The 20,122-nt window shown below is 38.9% G+C and overlaps 1 protein-coding gene across 1 annotated transcript; it reads left to right on the top strand.

The window, feature by feature from the left end:
* The first annotated feature begins 1,140 nt into the window (after positions 1-1,140).
* PSMC2 (proteasome 26S subunit, ATPase 2) lies at positions 1,141-14,644 on the top strand. The gene is made up of 12 exons (XM_047850394.1): positions 1,141-1,290; positions 3,312-3,349; positions 3,920-4,001; positions 4,720-4,819; positions 8,418-8,549; positions 8,953-9,025; positions 9,413-9,508; positions 10,081-10,245; positions 11,737-11,824; positions 13,904-14,106; positions 14,196-14,292; positions 14,381-14,644. The coding sequence occupies exons 1-12, from the start codon at positions 1,221-1,223 to the stop codon at positions 14,536-14,538; spliced, it is 1,302 nt and encodes a 433-aa protein (XP_047706350.1). The 5' UTR covers positions 1,141-1,220; the 3' UTR covers positions 14,539-14,644.
* The last annotated feature ends 5,478 nt before the right edge of the window (positions 14,645-20,122 follow it).

The following is a 20,122-nucleotide window of genomic DNA, read 5'->3' as shown; positions in this document are numbered from 1 at the left end:
TTCACCCCCGCTTTTTGATAATAGCCATTCTAATGGGTCTAAGGCAGTATTTCATGGTTTTGAAATGAAAATGGCTAGTGGTGTTGAGCATCTTTTTTTATACGCTTGCTGGCCATTTGTATATCTTCTTTGGAGAGATTTCTACTCAAGTCCATTCCCTATTTTTAAAATGGGGCTGTTTTCTGGGGCACCTGGGTGGCTCAACCGGTTAAGCCTCCCACTTTGAGCTCGAGTAATGATTTCATGGTTTGTGAGTTTGAGCCACTTATCAGACTCTGTGTTGACAGCTCAGAGCCTGGAGCCTGCTTCAGATTCTCTCTCTCTCTCTCTCTCTCTCTCTCTCTCTCTCTGCCCCTCACCTGCTCACACTCTGTCTCTCTCTCTTAAAAATAAACGTTGAAAAAATAAAATGGGGTTTTCTTGTTGATTGGTAGTTCTTCATATACTCAGGATATTAATCCCTTACCAGATATACGACGTGCAAATACTTTCCCCATCCAGTAGGTTGTCTCTCCACTATGCACTGAGTCCTTTTACGCAAAGAAGGGTCAGACTTTTCATTTCCAAATTCTACACTTATTTATCAATTCCTGTTTGCCTCCTAAACGAATTTATTTCAAAACCTGCTCTTTTCCCGGACTTCCCTGTATCTGAGGCACCACTCTTCTTTGGCAGGAGGCTCAAAAATTGAAACTCTTCATCTCCTCATCCCATGCTAACATCAAATTAAGGAACAACTTCCATATCTCTTCACTGTATTCGTAGATCTAGCCACTACTTAATGCGTATCTAATATGCCAGATACTTTGAAAACACTAGTTGTTTAAAGCCTCCACAATGCTGCGAGGCAAAGGAAAAATTAAAGCTGAGAGAGTAACGAAGTTACCCAAGAGTGAACAGTAAATGAATGACTAAATCAGGATTTAAAGTCAGGACTGAGCCACGGTTGGTCTTAAAAAGCCGTCGCTCAGGGAATCTCCCCATGGTGAGGGGCCAGGGACTACCCGCGTCCCCCTCCCACAGGGAATTCTTCCTAGCCCACGGAACCGGGAGCAGGACACGAGCCCGCCTCCCGGGGCTCCCTTCCGGTTCTCGTGCGCAGAGTAAAAGGGTCCGTAGAGCTCAGCTTACTTCCGGTGAGGAAAGAAGGAGAGGCACCACCGGAAGCGAGAGAGGTGCTGTGTAATCACCTAAGAGCTGAGGCCTTTGGAGCTCCCAAGATGCCTGATTACCTCGGTGCCGATCAGCGGAAAACCAAAGAGGATGAGAAGGACGACAAGCCCATCCGAGGTCAGTTGACATAGGCAGGAGCTCCGGGCCGGAACAGGGCCAGGCTTGGCCCCGGAGGAGAGGCTGGAGTCCCGCTCGCCACTCGGCCCTGTGTCCCTTTTGTGCCCCCGATGATTTCGTCGGGGGCGGCAGCCGGCTTACCCTGGCTGCCTCTTCTGTGTCCCTCATGCTACTCCAAGTTCTGTATTCATCTCTCGCTGATCGACATTTTTATTCATATTCAGCTCAGGTCCTGATGAAGTTACTCACCCTGCTTGGTCTTGCAGGCCTTGAAAAGTTTCCCTGCCTGGTGGTGCTTGGTCACCTGTATCCTCTTTCTGCTCCTCCTCCCCCTCAAGTGGGATGGCTTGGTGCTGTCACTGTGTAGTCAGGATCCTGGGAAGTAATTTTCTTTTTTTTTTTTTTAACGTTTATTTATTTTTGAGACAGAGAGAGACAGAGCATGAACGGGGAAGGGTCAGAGAGAGAGGGAGACACAGAATCTGAAACAGGCTCCAGGTTCTGAGCGGTCAGCACAGAACCTGACGCGGGGCTCGAACTCACGGACCGTGAGATCGTGACCTGAGCCGAAGTCGGACGCTCAACCGACTGAGCCACCCAGGCGCCCCATTAATTTTCTTTTTTTAAAAAAACATTCCTTTGACTACGTAATTTATTCATATGGTTCAAAACACTAAATGCATACAAAAAGACACATTGAAAAAGTGGTCCTTGGCCCCAGGCGTGCATGCATGATCCGCCGAGGTAACTAGTGTTGCCATTTTGCGTTATCTTTCTAGACATTTTCTGTGCATATCAAGGGTTTGTTCTTTACATAAAATGTAGCGCATTGTATATATACATTTTCGGATTTTAATGTGTCTTAGGGATAAGTTCATATCGTTATATGTAAGGCGTCAGTGCTGTCTGCCTTTCTGCATCTGCATAGTATCCCACTTTTTTGGGTGAGTAGTAATACATGTAATTAATCCTTAGTGATGCACATATAGGTGTCTTTCAGTCTGGTGGCCATTCTAGAGCAGTGAATAACCTTGTTCATGTACCTTACCACAGACGCAAACACAAGCGGGAGGGTGAATGTTGGAAGTGGAGTTGTAATTTTGAAAATGTGAAATTACTCTCTGTAGAGAACACCGCCACGTGACACTTCTCCTCACAGTGCAGGTGATATGCACACGGAGCTCACAGGATTTCTTCCCCTTTTAGTTCCATCTTTATGCTCTTTTGTTCCTGACAGGCTATTTAAAAAATATTCTTGCAGTGTTTTTGTTGTTGTTGTTGTTTTTACCTTTTTCTCTCTTCCCTTCCTAAACAACTTCAACCTCTCCTAGCACTGTTTTTTCTTCTTTTCCACCTTCCCCCCACCAAAGAGATTTTCTCTTTATTTCATCCCACACTCTACTGTTTGCCTTGAAAGTGTTTTAGGATACTGCAGACCTCAGAGCTACTCAGGCACCTGGTGGAAAACTTAGTCACAGAGGTCTAATATCTCATCTGTGCATTTCTCTGGGTATGCCATCATTCTGTAAATGTATTACTAGATTTATTCCTTGCATATAATTATGATTAACGTGTATAGGGTTTTAGGTGCTTCTTCATCCATATCTTATCTGACCTTTAAAGCAACATTGTGAGGGTAAAATTATTGTTATCTCTGTTTCTCAAAGATGACAAAACTGATGCTTAAAGTGGGTTTTCCAACATTACCTGGCAATTGCATGACGTTGCTAGGACTTTGCTAGTACCCAGGTCGTTTTGATTCTCAAACTCTGTTCTTTGGGCTTCCTGTTTTTGTGTCACATCCCTTTGAGACTCTTCAGCAGCTGTGTTATACACTTTGTAAAATTCTGCCTTCACCCAATTAGTTAAAAGTTCCTGGAGTCCAGGAACTAGTTGTTGGTTGTATTTATATCATTACAACTTTGCATAGTTTGTCTCACTCAGTTACTGAATGTAAATTGAATAGAATTGTTAGCTCTACTTTCCTCTTTTTGAATCTCGTGTATTCTCTCTTATTTTAGCTCTGGATGAGGGGGATATTGCCTTGCTGAAAACTTACGTAAGTCGTTTTCAATGTCTACCAAGTATAGATGTTTTATGTTGAAAGAACTATTGTTGGTACTAGCCTCCCAAAATAATTAGAAGAGAATGTCTGGCAGTTTATAGTAATCCTCACTGAAAAAAGTTACATACCACAGTTTCTCTCCAGATTAGATCAGAGAGCAAATATTTAGCATGTCAAAGCACATACATTTTTTATACTATTTGTAATTAAGTGTGGTGCTATATTGAAAGATATTTGAAATAACTTAGACAAATGTTTACTATATTTAAAATGTATGTACCTGAATTAGATCTGAAATAGAAAGTTTCAATGCTTAGGGCTTGTAATTGGGTTAATTTCAGGCATGATTTTCATTTGTTACCTTGCATAATAGTGCATTGTGTCTTTGGGCAAAAATATTAGTTTGGGAATACTTCTGAAAATGATATACTCTCTCTACTTCCACATCACAAGCATTGGGACAATAATAGGTATTGAGATTGTTAACTGTTAAAAGTTTCTGTCTGCAGTTTCGTAAATTGTTGATGTCTTGATATTCTAATTAAAGTGATTTTTATCTCCTAGGGTCAGAGCACTTACTCTAGGCAGATAAAGCAGGTTGAAGATGACATTCAACAACTTCTCAAGAAGATCAATGAGCTTACTGGTGTGTATTTCATTATTCTGGTCTCTTATCTTTAAATGTAATGTGTTAATTACATCTAAGGAGTTTAAATACAGATGTTATTCCTTCGTGAATTATAGACAAAAAAAATTACTATCCTTCCTGTCTGTTAAGAAATTGGATCTCCTTTAGTAATCTTTCACTACCTTTTACAACCAAATATAATGCTTAAGCAGTTAAGCAACAACATCATCCTTTAAGCAAGTAATGTTTCTATTGGTCAGAGACAAGTTCAGTAAACTCTAATAAACAAGTAAAAATTTCTTAGCGAATAAAAATGTGGTCTCACATGGTATTGCTTAAGTAAGTGGGCTATTGCCCAGTAGTTGGAAACTTTTCTGCTCATGAGTTGGAAACTTGAGTGGTGAAGTTTCATAGTATTTGTCAAATATGGTGTTGGATTTTGGCTTGTGACTACTTTAGGGCAGTGGTTTTCAACTGGGGTGATTTTGCCCCAGCATCCCTTTCCCCCAGGACATTTGGCAGTGACTGGAGATACTCTTGATTCTCGTGACTTGAAGGGGAGGTGGTGCTGGTGGCATCCAGTGGCTAGAGACCAGGGATGCTGCCGACTGTAACACATAGGACACTCCCACTGCCACATATTCAGTCTAAAATGTCATTGGAGCTGAGGCTGTGGAAGCTTGCTTCAAGGTGATGCATTACATTTCAGTGAACCTTGTTATCCTTCTTTATGTAGGTATCAAAGAATCTGATACTGGCCTGGCCCCACCAGCACTCTGGGATTTGGCTGCAGATAAGCAAACACTGCAGAGTGAACAGCCTTTGCAGGTTGCGAGGTATGCATAGCACTCCTTGGAAATTTATTATCTGTATGCTCAAGCACTTTTTAGAATCTGGGGTATAATGCAATAGTTCATAAAAGTTTTTTATTCCACATTCTGCATAAATAAAGCTTTCTCCAGAAGTATCTGGGATTAAATTTTATGCCTTCAGTAATTATTCAAGAAGTAGGTAAAGACATAATCATATAAAAGATTCAAATGATAGAGAAAGATCAGATGAAGACATGAGAACCTCCCTTCCCGTCTTCACTGTCCCACTGCCCCTTCTTCAGCTACAACTGAAAATAGTTTGGTCCTCTTAGTCGTCCTTTGTCTTCATGTATATATTTGCATGCAAAGAAACATATCCTGATTTTTTTTTTTAGTACCTCTATTTCTGGTTTCTCTTGGTTTCTAAAAATTATGTAATATTCTGTAGATGTTGGTCTGTTTACAATTTCTGTTATTCTTCATGGTGCTACATTGAACGTTCATGTTAAATATTTCTCTATGTGTGTGCATTTATTTCTTAGTATAGCTTATTAGCAGTGGAATTATGAGGTCAAAGGCATTTACAGTTTTGAAAATCTGGAAAAAGGTGATTTGACCAGTTCATACTCCTTAACATGAGGTTTTGAGGCAAATGCCTGTTTGCCTGATCAATATAAGATATGTGATAATCAATTTTTACACTTTTGCCATGTGGGGGAAAATATCTCATCTTAATTTGCATTGTGCTGATTACTGGTGTGATAGCTGCTTCTTATACTTATTAAACATTTGTATTTCTCTGTCCATTCATATTTTGTTCTATTGATTTGTTTCTTGTGAATTTTTAGGAGCACTTTACATATTGTACGTATTTATCTTTTCTTTAATATGCTACAAATATTTTTTTCCCATTCTGTCGCTTGACTTTTAACTTGTTGCTACCTTTTGTTGTACTAATGTTTAAAGTTTTTAGGAGGCAAATAAAATATGTAAACATTTTCATTATACCTTTTGGGTTTGAATGTTGCTCAAGAAGCCTTAGCCCAATTCAAGATTGTATTCTTCTGTGTTTTATTCTAATCACTGGAAATTTTATTTTCATTTTATCTCTTTACTATGGTAAAGGTTATTTTTCCTTTCCTCTTTTCCCTTACTCCCTTTTTCTGTCTTTCCCATTTATTTTGGTTTATTTTTCAGTTTTATCATGGTTTTAAGGAGTTAAATAGTTCTATAACAATAGTTGTCTTTCCCAATTCCTCTTCCTTAGAGACACCTCTTTTCAAAATTTTTAGCTGGTTATTTTGATTTCTACCTTCATGATTCTTATGGACAATGCAAAATCTTATGTTTTGTAGATTACATCTTGATTATTTTTTTTAGCTTTAGATATCATCTCTTGGCCTGAGGATTTCATTTTGTTTCCTCTGTCATCATCCCAATAGGATAGGATACTTTTCCTATCCTACATCCTTAATTACATTAAAAATTTGGTTAGATCAGTATTCATTGATTTCACAACTGTGGCTAAGTAGTGCTATTTATAAAGAGGCAAGTAGTAAATAAACTGATTGCTTTTTCTTTCTTGTACCAGTTTTTATTTTTCTTGTCATAACCATCTCGTTTTCTTATTTGCCTGGTTTTCTATGTATATAAATACTCAACTAAATTGATCTTCAGAAGTGTTAAGTCCATCAGGTTTTTTCTCACATATGCCTCGGGTGTGTCCTCTGCACCAGGATTCTCTCTGGTCCATTTTCCTGAAGAAGTCTTTCCCAGCACTTGCCAACCTGCTTCAGTGCACTACTGGTGGCCCTTTCCACCTATGAAATCGCAACCATCCTGTGACCTCTTTCCCTGCAGGTTCCCTTTGCCTCTCTCCTGTTGTTTATGTACCATGAGTTTGTCTTTTTGGTTTACTTACACCCGCATTAGGTGGGCTCTGTTCTCTGGTAGCTTCCTGAAAGAGGTCAGTTGGGATGTCATATTTGGAGACTACGTATGTCTGAAAAGATCTCGGGCTGATATAAAGTTCCTTCTTCAGAATTTTGAAGGCAGCATTCCATTGTCCTTCAGCTCCTGGTATTGTTGGTCTGAAGCTGCTCTGATTCCCAGTCCCATACATGTAACCTGTTTTTCATCTGAAAGTCATAGGGTCTCCTTGTTCTCATGGTTCTGAACTTTCATGACTACGTGCCTCAGTACTGATCCATTTCATCCACGGTGCTGGGCTCTCCTGGCCTTCATGGTGGTGGTTTTTCTTGAAATTATTGCTTACTGATTTCCCATGTTCTTGGTCCTCTGTTCCAGACTTCAGACTTCTATTCTTTGGAAACTGGGCCTCCTGGATATCTCCACTAATATGCTAATCTTTCTCTCCTGCATTTTTTTTGTTTTTGTTTGTTTGTTTTTGGTCTTTTTGCTCTACTTTTGTGAGATTTTCTTAACTTTATCTTTGAGTCTTATTTATTTATTTATTTATTTTTTGAGGAAGAGGGAGAGAGAGACCACCTGCATGTGTAAGGGAAAAGGGAGAGAGAATCTCAAGCAGGCTCCATGTACAGTGCAGAGCCTGATACCGGCTTAATCTCACAACTCTGAGATCATGACCTGAGCTGAAATCAAGAGTCAGACTCAACCAACTGAGCCACCCAGGCGCCCTAGACTACTTGCTATTATTATGTACATGGTATTACAGATTTGCCTTCACCATGTCACACAGAAAAAGAAATTAAAATACATTTAAGTTAAAAATAGCAACAATGATAAAAATGGATTTGAAGTATAAACTCAGGAAAGAATGAAAACACATTACTTAACTTGATGTAAAATGACTGTCTTTCCAATGGGAAAATAAAATGGAGAGTAACTTAAGATATAGAAGAGTATTACAAATAAACAAACATAGTTAAGAAAATCAAATTAGTGAACTTTTTGGGGCACCTGGGTAGCTCAGTCGGTTAAGCGTCCGACTTCGGCTCAGGTCATGATCAGGTGATTTGTGAGTTCGGGCCCTGCAGTCGGCTCTGCACTGGTGGTGCGGAGCCTGCTTGAGATTCTCTCTTTCTTTCTATTCCTTCCCCACTTGCTCTCTCTCTCTCTCTCACAAAATAAATAAATAAACTTTAAAAAAAATTAGAGAACTTAAAAAAAAACTGTTTTAATTAAACTTTATTTTTGAGAGAGAAAGATAGAGTGTGAGCAGGGGAGGGGCAGAGAGAGAAAGGAAGACACAGAATCTGAAACAGGCTCCAGGCTCCGAGCTGTCAGCACAGAGCCCGATGCAGGGCCCGAACTCACAAACTGAGATCATGACCTGAGCCGAAGTTGGATGCTTAATCGACTGATCCACCTAGGCGCCCATAGAGAACTTCTTAATGTTGCAATATTTGGGTTTACTTTTCTAGGGCAGTGTATCTTTTGAAAATTTTCCAGTTTAGCTAAAGTGGAGTGGACCCTTGGGGTTGCGCATACTCCATAGAAAAAGATCTTTAATAGTGGCCTAATTTCTGCAGTTCTCATTTACACCTGCTCATCAGTTTACTGCTTGCCCAGGACAGAATCTAGTTACTTGAATTCATTATTAGTGGTTTAGGTTCTTTAATCAAGCCTTTTACTCTGTTAGGTGTACAAAGATCATCAATGCTGATTCGGAGGACCCAAAGTACATTATCAACGTGAAGCAGTTTGCCAAGTTTGTGGTGGACCTTAGTGATCAGGTGGCACCTACTGACATTGAAGAAGGGATGAGAGTTGGGTAAGATTCTACTTATACTCTGCTTTCCTTAAAGATACCATGTCACATTCACATCCTTGGCTTTCTTTTGAATGAATGGACTGGGTGCCACGGAATACAGGGATACTGTGCAGTAGAGTACTACAGTTGGACATCCTTTCTTCTGCATCAGCTTCCTGACCTCCCACCCACCTCCTTTCTCCCACCCCCACTGGGGCTTTTTGTGAATGGCTTTAAATGTCATACTCAAAGAAGTGCAGGATTTTAGAGTTGAGTTTACCAGTCTGTTGAAGGTAACATGGTGTAAGGAGAGGAAGAACTTGCTCTAGGATAGTTAGGATTAAGGAAGTTATATACGATACGTGTAATTAACTTAGTAAATTTTTTGAATGTATTGAGTGAGGATATTTTTTTATCTCTTTAGTGTGGACAGAAATAAGTATCAGATTCACATTCCGCTGCCTCCCAAGATTGACCCAACAGTTACCATGATGCAGGTAAGAAAATGCAGGAGGGAAAAAGAATGACATGACTTTGAATACAGTTGCATCCATCTCAAAGGCTGACTAGAAATATTGACTAGAAACCTGTTAATATGTGGGCATATACTGAAGAGCTGCGAAAATGTTTTAAGCAGTTTTTCAGATGAGAAAGTCTTTATCAGTCTTTCTTTTTCTGGTTTGTCTCTTTTACTGGTTATCATAGCAAGTAATAACAGCAAGTGGTTCTAGGACACTGGACAATGTATTCCATTTTTATTAAAATTCTTACTTGTTAGGAGTCTGATTTTCCTTTTAGGGTATTGGGTCTGCTCTACTGGATAGAACATTTGAACTAGTATTCAAAAGCCTGTGGCTTTTTACGTTCTACATTTTCATCCTTAGGTGGAGGAAAAACCTGATGTCACATACAGTGACGTGGGTGGCTGTAAAGAACAGATTGAGAAACTTCGAGAAGTAGTTGAAACCCCATTACTTCATGTAAGTGGCTGAGTCTGTGCACTTAAATTGCCTGTCATTAGATAGCTTTAAAAATTTTATATTTTCCTTAGGGGGTAGAAGATAGAGGTGTGGTGAATTAGTATGTCCCAGGAGAGAAAGCAAATCAAGTGGTCAGGCCTACTCTAAGCAGAAAGATCTGCTATTTTGAGTGACAGGAGTTTGAGGTGTAACCTTTAGCAAGGTGTTAAATATAAGTTATTGTAGAAGGAACCATGTGTTTTAATGATACCAAGAGGAAATTGAATCAAATTAAGCTGAGGAGGATAATGGAAAACTAGAATATTAAATACCATAATTCTTTTGTTTTTTAAAACAGTACTTTTTTTTAAATTAGAGGGAAAAATGTATTGTTAAGGAGAAATACCTTTAAAAGCTGTTCAGCATTATGTACTGATATGAGTCTAGTTTAGATCTTATGTCTTAGAATAAGTAAAATTCTTATTAAGTATATTGATTATGGAGTCAATAATTTTGATTTAAATATGATATAGAAGTAGTTTTGTTTTTACCATACCTGAGTAATAAATGTAAAAATCCTGTCTCCCTCACAGCCGGAGAGGTTTGTTAACCTTGGCATTGAGCCTCCCAAGGGTGTGCTGCTCTTTGGCCCACCGGGTACAGGCAAGACACTCTGTGCTCGGGCAGTTGCTAACAGGACAGATGCTTGCTTCATTCGAGTTATTGGATCTGAACTTGTACAGAAGTACGTTGGTGAGGTAAAGTAAATTGATCAAAACATATGTAGCCCCATGAAAGATTTATAATGTGGAATAGCAGTTCTGATGAAGTTTTGGGGTGACGGGGTTCGTGGGGTCCAGAGCTGACGACCAAGAAAGAATTCTTGAAGACATCTTTGGTGCAGAAAGGTGGGGACAAGACCCGTGGGCAGGAAGAGCTGCACTGGGGTTGTGATGGGTAACTCATTATATACCCTCAGGTTGGGGGCGGTCAGGGATAGAGTAAGTCTCTGGCATTTTGGAAATAAGGTTTCCAAGACCATGAGAGGTTAGCTGTTGTTAGGGAAATACCATTTATTACTGTTTAATAAAACCTCAGTCATGAGACCCTTCAAATGTATATCGGGGGCCATAAGCTTGAAGTATGATTGCCATTATATATCTTGGGGCAGTTGAGATAAAGGAAGTAGACTTACAGGATCCTTGAGGTTGGGATATTGTTAAGCCAAGATTCACTTTTGCTCCTAGCAAAGTACAACTAGGCAGCTGAGCTCCTAGAGGGAGGTCACTCTGCTGGTTTCAAGGACTTGTCTATGGGCTGTAGGCAGTAAGGGAATTTAATTTTTCATTTGCTTTCGTTTCCCACATTACCATGGCAAGCACTTAAACGCTTTTCCTTTGTTCTTGGGTAGCGAGGAGTGTCCGAGGGTTACTACACATAGTCCACCGGGAGGTGGGGGTTGCTGTTAGCCTATACTTTGCCCTCAGCTTGCCCCGCACTCCCTCATCAATTCCACATTGAAGGACTGAGACTTGAAATTTTTTTTGATTGATGGTTTGTAATTAGTAGTTCAGAAGCCACCAGCCTTTCCTTGTGGTCACTGGAACTAAACAACTGCTTAAAATTTTTAATCAGTATACTGGGACCTTTTCTACAGATTTGGTGTGTAAGACCCCAGAAACGTGGTGAATTGTGCATTTAAAAGTGTACTTTTATTTCAGAGGCAACGTTTCATATTCTACTAAGAACATAGTTGTCTGTATATGTGTGACACACACATACGTATACATGTGTATATATGTTCTCATTAGAGAGGAAGTCTAGGGCTGTATATATTGCATCTGAAGCATTAACAACTCATATACTTAGAATAAGAATTAGTAAAGGAGCTGTATTAGTTAAGGTATAAGGTGATCAAAAATGCCAAGTGATAAATCAGATGCCATTTTTTATTTCCTCAATTTTAACTGATTGAAATGGTGCATTTAACTGTTAATTTGATCTCTTCAAGTCTGGAAGTTATTGGCTATTTAATAGGTAAAGAATCATGAAATTAATACTGTTTTGAAGCTAATGAGATTAATCTGATGGAATAGGTAACAAATTTCATTTTTTTTTTTTTTGAAAAAGCTTTTGGTAATAATAGTTGAGAACACTGTTAGGAATATTGAAAGGTTTGAAGCATAATTTCTTACTGTACTTAAAAGTCTTTTTAAACCAACTCTGAATTAAATTATTTTTCTCATTAGGGGGCTCGAATGGTTCGGGAGCTCTTTGAAATGGCCAGAACAAAAAAAGCCTGCCTTATCTTCTTTGATGAAATTGATGCTATTGGAGGTATGGGCAGTATTTTAGAGTACTACTTTAGGATTGGGTTTCGTGAGTGTTTTAAAGTAATATGTGTAGAGTTCTCTTGATACGTTAATCTTGTACAAAATTTTAATTCCAGCTCTTGTATGAGCTCTGGCATGTCGGAGCTACAGATCTAATAACCAGTAGAGATACATTATTAGGAAAAAAGAAACAGAGCATTGCTATTTCTCCAAGTCTTTATCTTTGTACTTTTCCTAATTTCATTCACATGACCCTTGTTTTCACACTTTAACAACTCTTAACTTAGGATACAGCTTCACTTAATGTGATCAGAAAGCTTTGGGGCATAATTTAATTGGTGGTGGTTTTTCATGAAGTATACCTAAAAGAATGTTCTTGTTGGCTTCATCGATTTGATGAAATAAAATATTAGCTGTGGGATCTGGACAGGTTATTCTAACTCTGAGACTCTGTTCACTTGCCTTATAAAGGGAATGATAATTCATACCTTGTTAATTTTATGGGTGTTTGGTTTGAAGTAAGTCATAAATGAGATAGACCTTGAAAGCTACTCTTCTGGAGGCCTGAACTGTTACAATAGTCTTTGAGAGTAATCATTCTTTTTTTTTTTTTTTTAATTGTTTTTAACGTTTATTTATTTTTGAGACAGAGAGAGACAGAGAATGAACGGGGGGAGGGGCAGAGAGAGAGGGAGACACAGAATCGGAAGCAGGCTCCAGGCTCCGAGCCATCAGCCCAGAGCCCGACGCGGGGCTCGAACTCACGGACCGTGAGATCGTGACCTGAGTTGAAGTCGGACGCTTAACCCACTGAGCCACCCAGGCGCCCCAAGAGAGTAATCATTCTTAATAGCTGGAGGAATTGGCATATGTTCAGTTAATGAACTTAGTGACAAAAATGACTTAAAAATATAGTTGCACCCTGTAATGCTGTTTGGGGACTGCAGTTAGGTTACCCCGAGTCTTGTTTTTAGACAGATGAGTGTTGTTGAGTTTGGATGCTTCTGTGGTTAATGTCTTCAAGGGCCAGCCATAATGTGACCACAGTGTATCGATTTAGTGTTGTGACTCTGAAGTTTCCTTTATAGTATTTTTGGAATAAGCCTTATGATGATGTCAGGATGCTCTGAAGAGGTAGTGTCCAAAGTAGACTGTGTATCAAATAGTATTAGTGTGCAGGAAGAAAATCTAGAATTTTTCTTCATACTTTTAATCTCATTTAAAAGTTTTCCAATTTTTTTGTTTTATATAGTGTACATAATACCTTAATACAACAATATGTATTTATACAACTTAAAAAGGAAAATATATATTTGGAGGCCTTATTTTTTTTTATTTTTTTGCTATGTTGGTTGAAATGAGAGATTGACAATCTAGAGTGCTCTAACACATCTAAATCAGCGTGATGTAAGCTGTATAGTTCTACTGTATTATGGATGTAGCTGTATTTTTAAGGACTGTGTGGAGAAACTTAGAGTATGACTGTTTCTTACATACAGTCAGACACCATTGGAGTGCTAAAGTTTGCATGGATTCTGTTGCCTTATCCAGATGTATATGGTGTTAGAAATGGAGGTGTTCTTGAGTGATTTAAAAAACAAAATTCTTCAAAGAGGACTTAAAAAATACTTGAGGGGCGCCTGGGTGGCGCAGTCGGTTAAGCGTCCGACTTCAGCCAGGTCACGATCTCGCGGTCCGTGAGTTCGAGCCCCGCGTCAGGCTCTGGGCTGATGGCTTGGAGCCTGGAGCCTGTTTCCGATTCTGTGTCTCTCTCTCTCTCTGCCCCTCCCCCGTTCATGCTCTGTCTCTCTCTGTCCCAAAAATAAATAAACGTTGGAAAAAAAAAAAATTAAAAAAAAAACAAAACTTGAAAGGAGCCCCTTTTAAATACCTATGAGGAGTCCTTTTCAAAGATTCACCTTCTAATTTAGTTTTCCTGTAAACTAGGCTGTTCTTACAGAATATGCTTAAAAGTGAGACGTTCACTTGAGCTGGAGTACCTGACTTGAGATCTGTAATACTTCTGGGTTACGCATAGTGCTGTCCTGAGTGGACACAAAGAGCTTATTTTTCGTCTTCCCAGGGGCTCGTTTTGATGATGGTGCTGGAGGAGACAACGAAGTGCAGAGAACGATGCTGGAACTGATCAATCAACTGGACGGTTTTGATCCTCGAGGTAACATTAAAGTGCTGATGGCCACTAACAGACCTGACACTTTGGATCCAGCACTGATGAGGCCAGGGAGATTGGACAGAAAGATTGAATTTAGCTTACCTGATCTAGAGGTAAGAAAATCATTTCGTTTTAGAGAAGGGATTCTTGAAATTCCGTGATGTCTTTCCCTTTTAATATTTATTAATTCCCCTATTTTTAGGGTCGGACTCATATTTTTAAGATCCACGCTCGCTCAATGAGTGTGGAAAGAGATATCAGATTTGAACTGTTAGCACGACTGTGTCCAAATAGCACTGGTAGGTGAAAAGGTCTTGCTTACTGTACTTGCTGGTCTGTGTGTTCAGGCTGCTTTAATAAGCCTGTTGTTTTCTTTTTGTTCGAAAGGTGCTGAGATTAGAAGTGTATGCACAGAAGCTGGTATGTTTGCTATCAGAGCACGGCGAAAAATTGCTACTGAGAAAGATTTCCTGGAGGCTGTAAATAAGGTCATTAAGTCTTATGCCAAATTCAGTGCTACTCCCCGCTATATGACATACAACTGACCCCTGAAGACTTTCACGAAAACACTTTTCATTGGAATCCTAACCTTATTAAATAGACTTGTTAATAACCATTAAACACGTAAAAATAAAGCATTTCAAAATTGTATGCTTTTTTCAGATGTCTTTTTTCTGTAGTACAGTGAAAGGTGATATCTGATGTCATTTGGCAAAAATGCTTATTATAGTGTCTGTTGACTGTTTTTGAAGTGCTACCATTTAAGGGTCCCATCTCTTCAAGTGCTTGCTTAGACCACGTATGTTCTTGGCATATGCTGGCCTGTGGGCCGTATGGGTGCCGATTGTATCCTCCACGTGGTGAGGCGGGTCTCATGCATGTTGATGTAATGCCTGCAAAGCTTTCCTACCTGATTGACTTGGAGCTGGGATTGAACGTCCAGGTGTGTCGGCTCTGTCGCCTGTGTTCCTCACCTTCCTGCTCTTCTGCCCCTCATCACAATAGCCCATCTAGGCACAGGACCACATGTGTTTACATGTTGTTTTTTTCCTACCACATCGAATAAATAATAACACTTTGGCCAAACTTTTTTTAAAGTGGAAGAAGCATCTGATGTCTTAGGTTTTGCTTTGCCATTTGAGTTGATTTCAAGTTAATCAAGAATTAGTGATTTTAATGGCCAGTAAAGCAGAAAGAAAAATATATACACCATTGGTTTCATAAAGAGAAATACTTCATCTTGTAAATTAATGGTTTAAAATGTCAGTAAAATTCCTATTAGACTTCTGGTGAAGTGAGGTATTTCTAAAAATAAAATCGAATTAGGATCCTCAGCACATCCCTTTAAAATTCTTTCTTGTTCAGCCGCCACCAAATCCCTTCTTGTCTTGCACCACAGTTATCCTCCCCGCCCAAATACTGAGACCCAGGCACCATAAAGACTGTTTTTATTGCAGTTCAATGTTCATGAGTAATGCAAAATAGCAAGAGCTGGATACATTTTAATTCAAAGAAAAAGTCGACAACATAATGCTTTGAGTATTGAGTTGAAGTATTTAAAATATGAACATTTTCAAAGAGAAAAATGAAAGCTCTTCGTTCATAAAATCCAACCAGCATTCTTTTCTGTCTTCCATTTTTCTTTTTTGCGAAATTGATCAGAAAAATTTTTCCAAGCCTGCCCTGGTCTCTCGTGAGGTATGAAATAGGATGAACCCTTTCTAGGTGTTATGCATATAATAAAATACTCAGGTAAATAACTGAAGATGTATGTTTTTGTAATATTTTGAGAAACAAGCATTTAGATCACGCTGTTTGAAGTCTTACCATGTTTTCACGTAGCCCCATACTTCTATGCACCAATTTGAGATAACTCACACTGGAGGATGTCTTGAGTTCACTCAGGCCTAACATATTCTAGACTCTGGAGAATCTTGACATCTCAGTTACATGCTGAAAATCTAACTGACCACACATCAAACCGACAATTATTTGAAAAATTTGGGTGTTTCTGCCCAACCGTATCTAGATTAGCATCTTTGTATCCCATTTTAAAAGATAAAATACACACTCGTTGGTAACCCCCTCCACCTAAAATACGTGTGTGTACATATACATGTGTATATGCGTGTGTATGGGCACACGTGTATGTCATACATAAATCAGTGCTGAGAAAACACAAAGAGTTGATGACTCTAGAAAAATGCTGTAGTGCTCTTTAGAAAATACTTTTAAAAAACACTGTAAAAATGTGATGGATTTGTAAAAATGTAATTTCCACAAAGCTCAGGTTCATCTGTTACATAAAGTGAAATGAGGAGCCTGGTGTGCCTTTTTTTTCAAAGGCAGATAAATTTTTGAGATGCTCAGGCTTCATTAAATCCAAGTCCATAAGCAGGCAGGTTACCTGCTACAATGCTAAGCTCTTGAACATTCTGTTGTTGGGATTTGAGCGGTTTCAAAACCCTCCCATGCATTTTGGCTGGCTATTTGGAGAATTAAGGTAGGTACTTCTGTCACTTCTCAACCCAACTTTTATCTACACTCAAACCATATTATCACAAATCTACATATATATGGACTCCTAAAAGCATTCCTGAAAGGTACACTAAAAAGGACCAACAGCATTTTTTACACTCAAAGCGCACAGGCTCACACCAAGGAAGTTTTGTGTGATCTGATAATTTTAAGTTGATTACTATCTTTAAAGGGGCAGACGTAACAGATCAAGCCTTCCCTACCACATTACATACTCCCTTCCCTCTCCCTCAGCCTCTGCAAGGGCATACGCCACCCCATCCCCACATCCCCCAAAACAGAAAAACACACCTACCCATTCCAGGGCAGATTCTTTGGGTTTGTTACCCACTCCACGCACACACCAGGGAAGACTCATTTTCTCAAAATGTACCTTTGGAGGCAGGTACCTCCTTTCTCTGTTAAATAGGTAAGAATACAGGATCAAGCCACACGGAGTTACCTGAAAACTATAGGGGTTTTAGGGGTTACCTGAAAACTATAAAGTGAACTCCCAGGGCTTGCAGAGGATTCATATCCTTGTTTCTCTGAGTCCCACTGCAGATGGGACTGGCAAATGGGATCCCACTATAAGCTGCCATTAATCAGAGTCCATATCTATGACATGAATTAATTTTCTGGGCCCTGGTTCACAATTGTTTACATATTCCATCCATCCATGAGGCAGAAATCAACCACTATACTATCATGTAGGATTTTAGAAAGACAACTTCTCTATATGGGGCCTTCCTGAAGACAGGGCTCTCCCATATTGCCATAAAATAAGACCAACCAAGTCCCTAGATCTATCATTGTGGATTATGCTCATTTTGACAGGGCAGTGAGACTGAATTTGAACCAGGGTTTGAGACACATAGGAAGCACATGCTACTGGCTATTGAGCTCCAGAAAGAAGAACAAAGAGGCAAACTTAAAGTAAAAAAGGTCAGGAAATGTTCTACTATATTAAATAATTTTAAGTAAAACATTCCAACATATTTACATATAGATAAAACATTTTGAAATGCATTCTTACATCCTCAGAGGCTCACTGCAACAAACAAAAAACTTTCCTTAAGACTTCAGTGCTTTTTATGTACATGGTAAAAATCTATTCAAAATAGGTTGAAAATTAAGGAACAGAAAAGTTAAATACAAATCTGTAAATACAGATAGATACTATTTTTTGTACCCTACTTTCAATCTATCAACAGCTAGGATGTGAATTTCTGTATGTAAAGCATTTGATGAAGACGGGTGCTAAAGTCAATGCAATGAAGTATTTTATAACATTGTTTAGAATCTTTAAGTTCTGCATTAGTGGTGGAAATGGTGCAGGCCCTCTTACAAAAGCTTCCACTAAAGCTGAGGTGCTACAACTACATGCTCCTTCAGAAGGCAGTCTGTATCAGAATGCAGATGTATGTGATCTTGCGTGTGATGACTGCAAAGGAAGTAGCTGGGTGAAAATCTCATTTCTTTCTAGATCTCCATTAAGTACTGATTAGAAAGGAGGGGGTCCACTTTAAATTAGTAAAGTCACTGCAAAATCTGAGAGTTAAAGCAAACAAACCATAGGGTTTGGTTGGAGTTAGACCCATGCTAACACGACTCTTTCCTGGGATCTGCCCACTTTTCTCCTGGCAGTGTTTTCTTTATGAAAACTAAAAAGAAGTCACTAAGAAAACATACTTGAAAAACAGACTGTTAGCAGGAAATCTCAGCAGAGGAGGCTTTAGGCAGGTTGGCTAATACTTGTGCTTTGATTTGGAGTGAGGTAGTACTTAGAACTACAAGAGCAAGACCTTTTTGATGACGAATTGGCTTAAAGTTCTCCCCCCACTTGAACAACTATGAAGAGTGCCTGAAATAGGCATTTTATTCATTCATAGGCTTACCCCCCCTGGGTCTGATAAGAATTAACTGATAACTATTATGGACTTCCAAGGAAGATACTAAGTTATATCAAGAAATTAGCTTTCTTAAATACATGGTCTTTAAGGTTACTTTACTATTAGCAGCAATAGAAGTTCTAGGGGCGCCTACTGGTCACAGTAGTGACAAATGAGCACCAAAAATAATTATTATAATGGACTGAGGAACATTAAAACTGTAAAAATACACGAGCCTATGATTACACCGAAAAAAAGAGAAATGTAAAAGAGCCTACTATGTCATTGCCCGTTAAACCAACTCCTTACTTTGAAGTTGATAATTAAATGGAAAAAATAAAGCATTTAACCTGCCTTTCCAGTAAGAAAGGATTGTATTTAAGGATGGCCAAATAGCTCAGGTTGAGGAGGGATAGCTGTAGTTTACAAAGAAACACCAACTAATAAATGCTGAAGAAATGAGAGAAATGGAAAAAAAAATCTCAAGCCTTAATAAAATTATTGATTTAGGCAAGGATTATCACTGTTAAAACCCCTGGGTGAATGGCTAATGGGAACTGGGCATTCATTCAATGCCAAAGGAAAACCAGATAGAAAACTCACAAGTCACAATGGAGAAAACGTACATGGGGGATGAGGCTATCAGCATCATTTAGTGGTAGGTCAACTAGATATTATGTGTTTTCTGATGTGATGAGATTTAAAGCATGTGTCTCATCTAGGATATATTCCAGCAAAAAAAAAAAATGTTTTATTCAAATCCGTGAAGCTTTCAGATAAAACTTTTAGATTACAGGTAATTCAGGAAATAAAGGGACAAGTGATATAACACCTTGAAAGAACAAAATGGGGATTCTACAGGACAACTGCCCCAGTCTCTCTTCAACAACTCAATGTCATAAATGGGACTGTACTGGATTAAGATAGACTTAAGGGACTTGAAGGGACATGACCAGTTGTAGTGGTAGGTCACAGAATGGATACTAGTCTGGACAGACCAAGTATAAATTTGAGGACAACTGGGGAAACCTGAATATGATCTGAGGTAAAAGTATTCCAGATGAGGAAACAAGGATTGTTGACTGAAAAATGACTTACAGAGCACTATGTAGAATATGATCTTACTCTGATTAAAAAATGTAAGTATATATGCAGAGAAAAAGATCTGGAAGGATATGCCTTAAGGTGTTAGTGATAATCTTTGAATGGTAGCAATATAATGTTTTTATTTTCTTTTGTTTATTTTTTCTATTCTTTTTTTTGCACTCATAATGCTTCTTTAGTAATAAAAGGTTATTTTTAAAGAACTTCTAGAAAACTGAGGGTGTGCCCCTTCTGTTAGTTAGCTCTGATTACAGAAAGTCTGTACACCAGCAAGTACCAAAGTAAGGATGCTACCCATCTGGTGAAAGCATATATGATTGGTACGTAAAGCACTTAAAGGAAATAACTTCTGGAACGCTCGGCTTATAAAGGTAACACTAAAGGGTAACAGGAATGTCACTGCACAGTAAATGCAGGCAAGAGGGACAATTTATCTTTGAAATAATTCAATTAAAAAAAAAAAAACACAAGTAAGATACATCTTGCTATGTGCGTCATTCACCCTCCAAATCAAGCCTTGACTACTAGGATTTACCCTTAGCGGGGGGAAGTCTAGTGTCTAGTACTTAAAATGTGTAAGTGAGTAATTTCCCAGAGGCTCGTACCCCATCCCAGC

Source organism: Prionailurus viverrinus, chromosome A2 (assembly GCF_022837055.1).
Source record: "Prionailurus viverrinus isolate Anna chromosome A2, UM_Priviv_1.0, whole genome shotgun sequence".
Lineage (NCBI taxonomy): Eukaryota > Metazoa > Chordata > Mammalia > Carnivora > Felidae > Prionailurus > Prionailurus viverrinus.
Note: the sequence above shows the minus strand (reverse complement) of the source record. Positions and strands in the feature narration are given on the sequence as shown.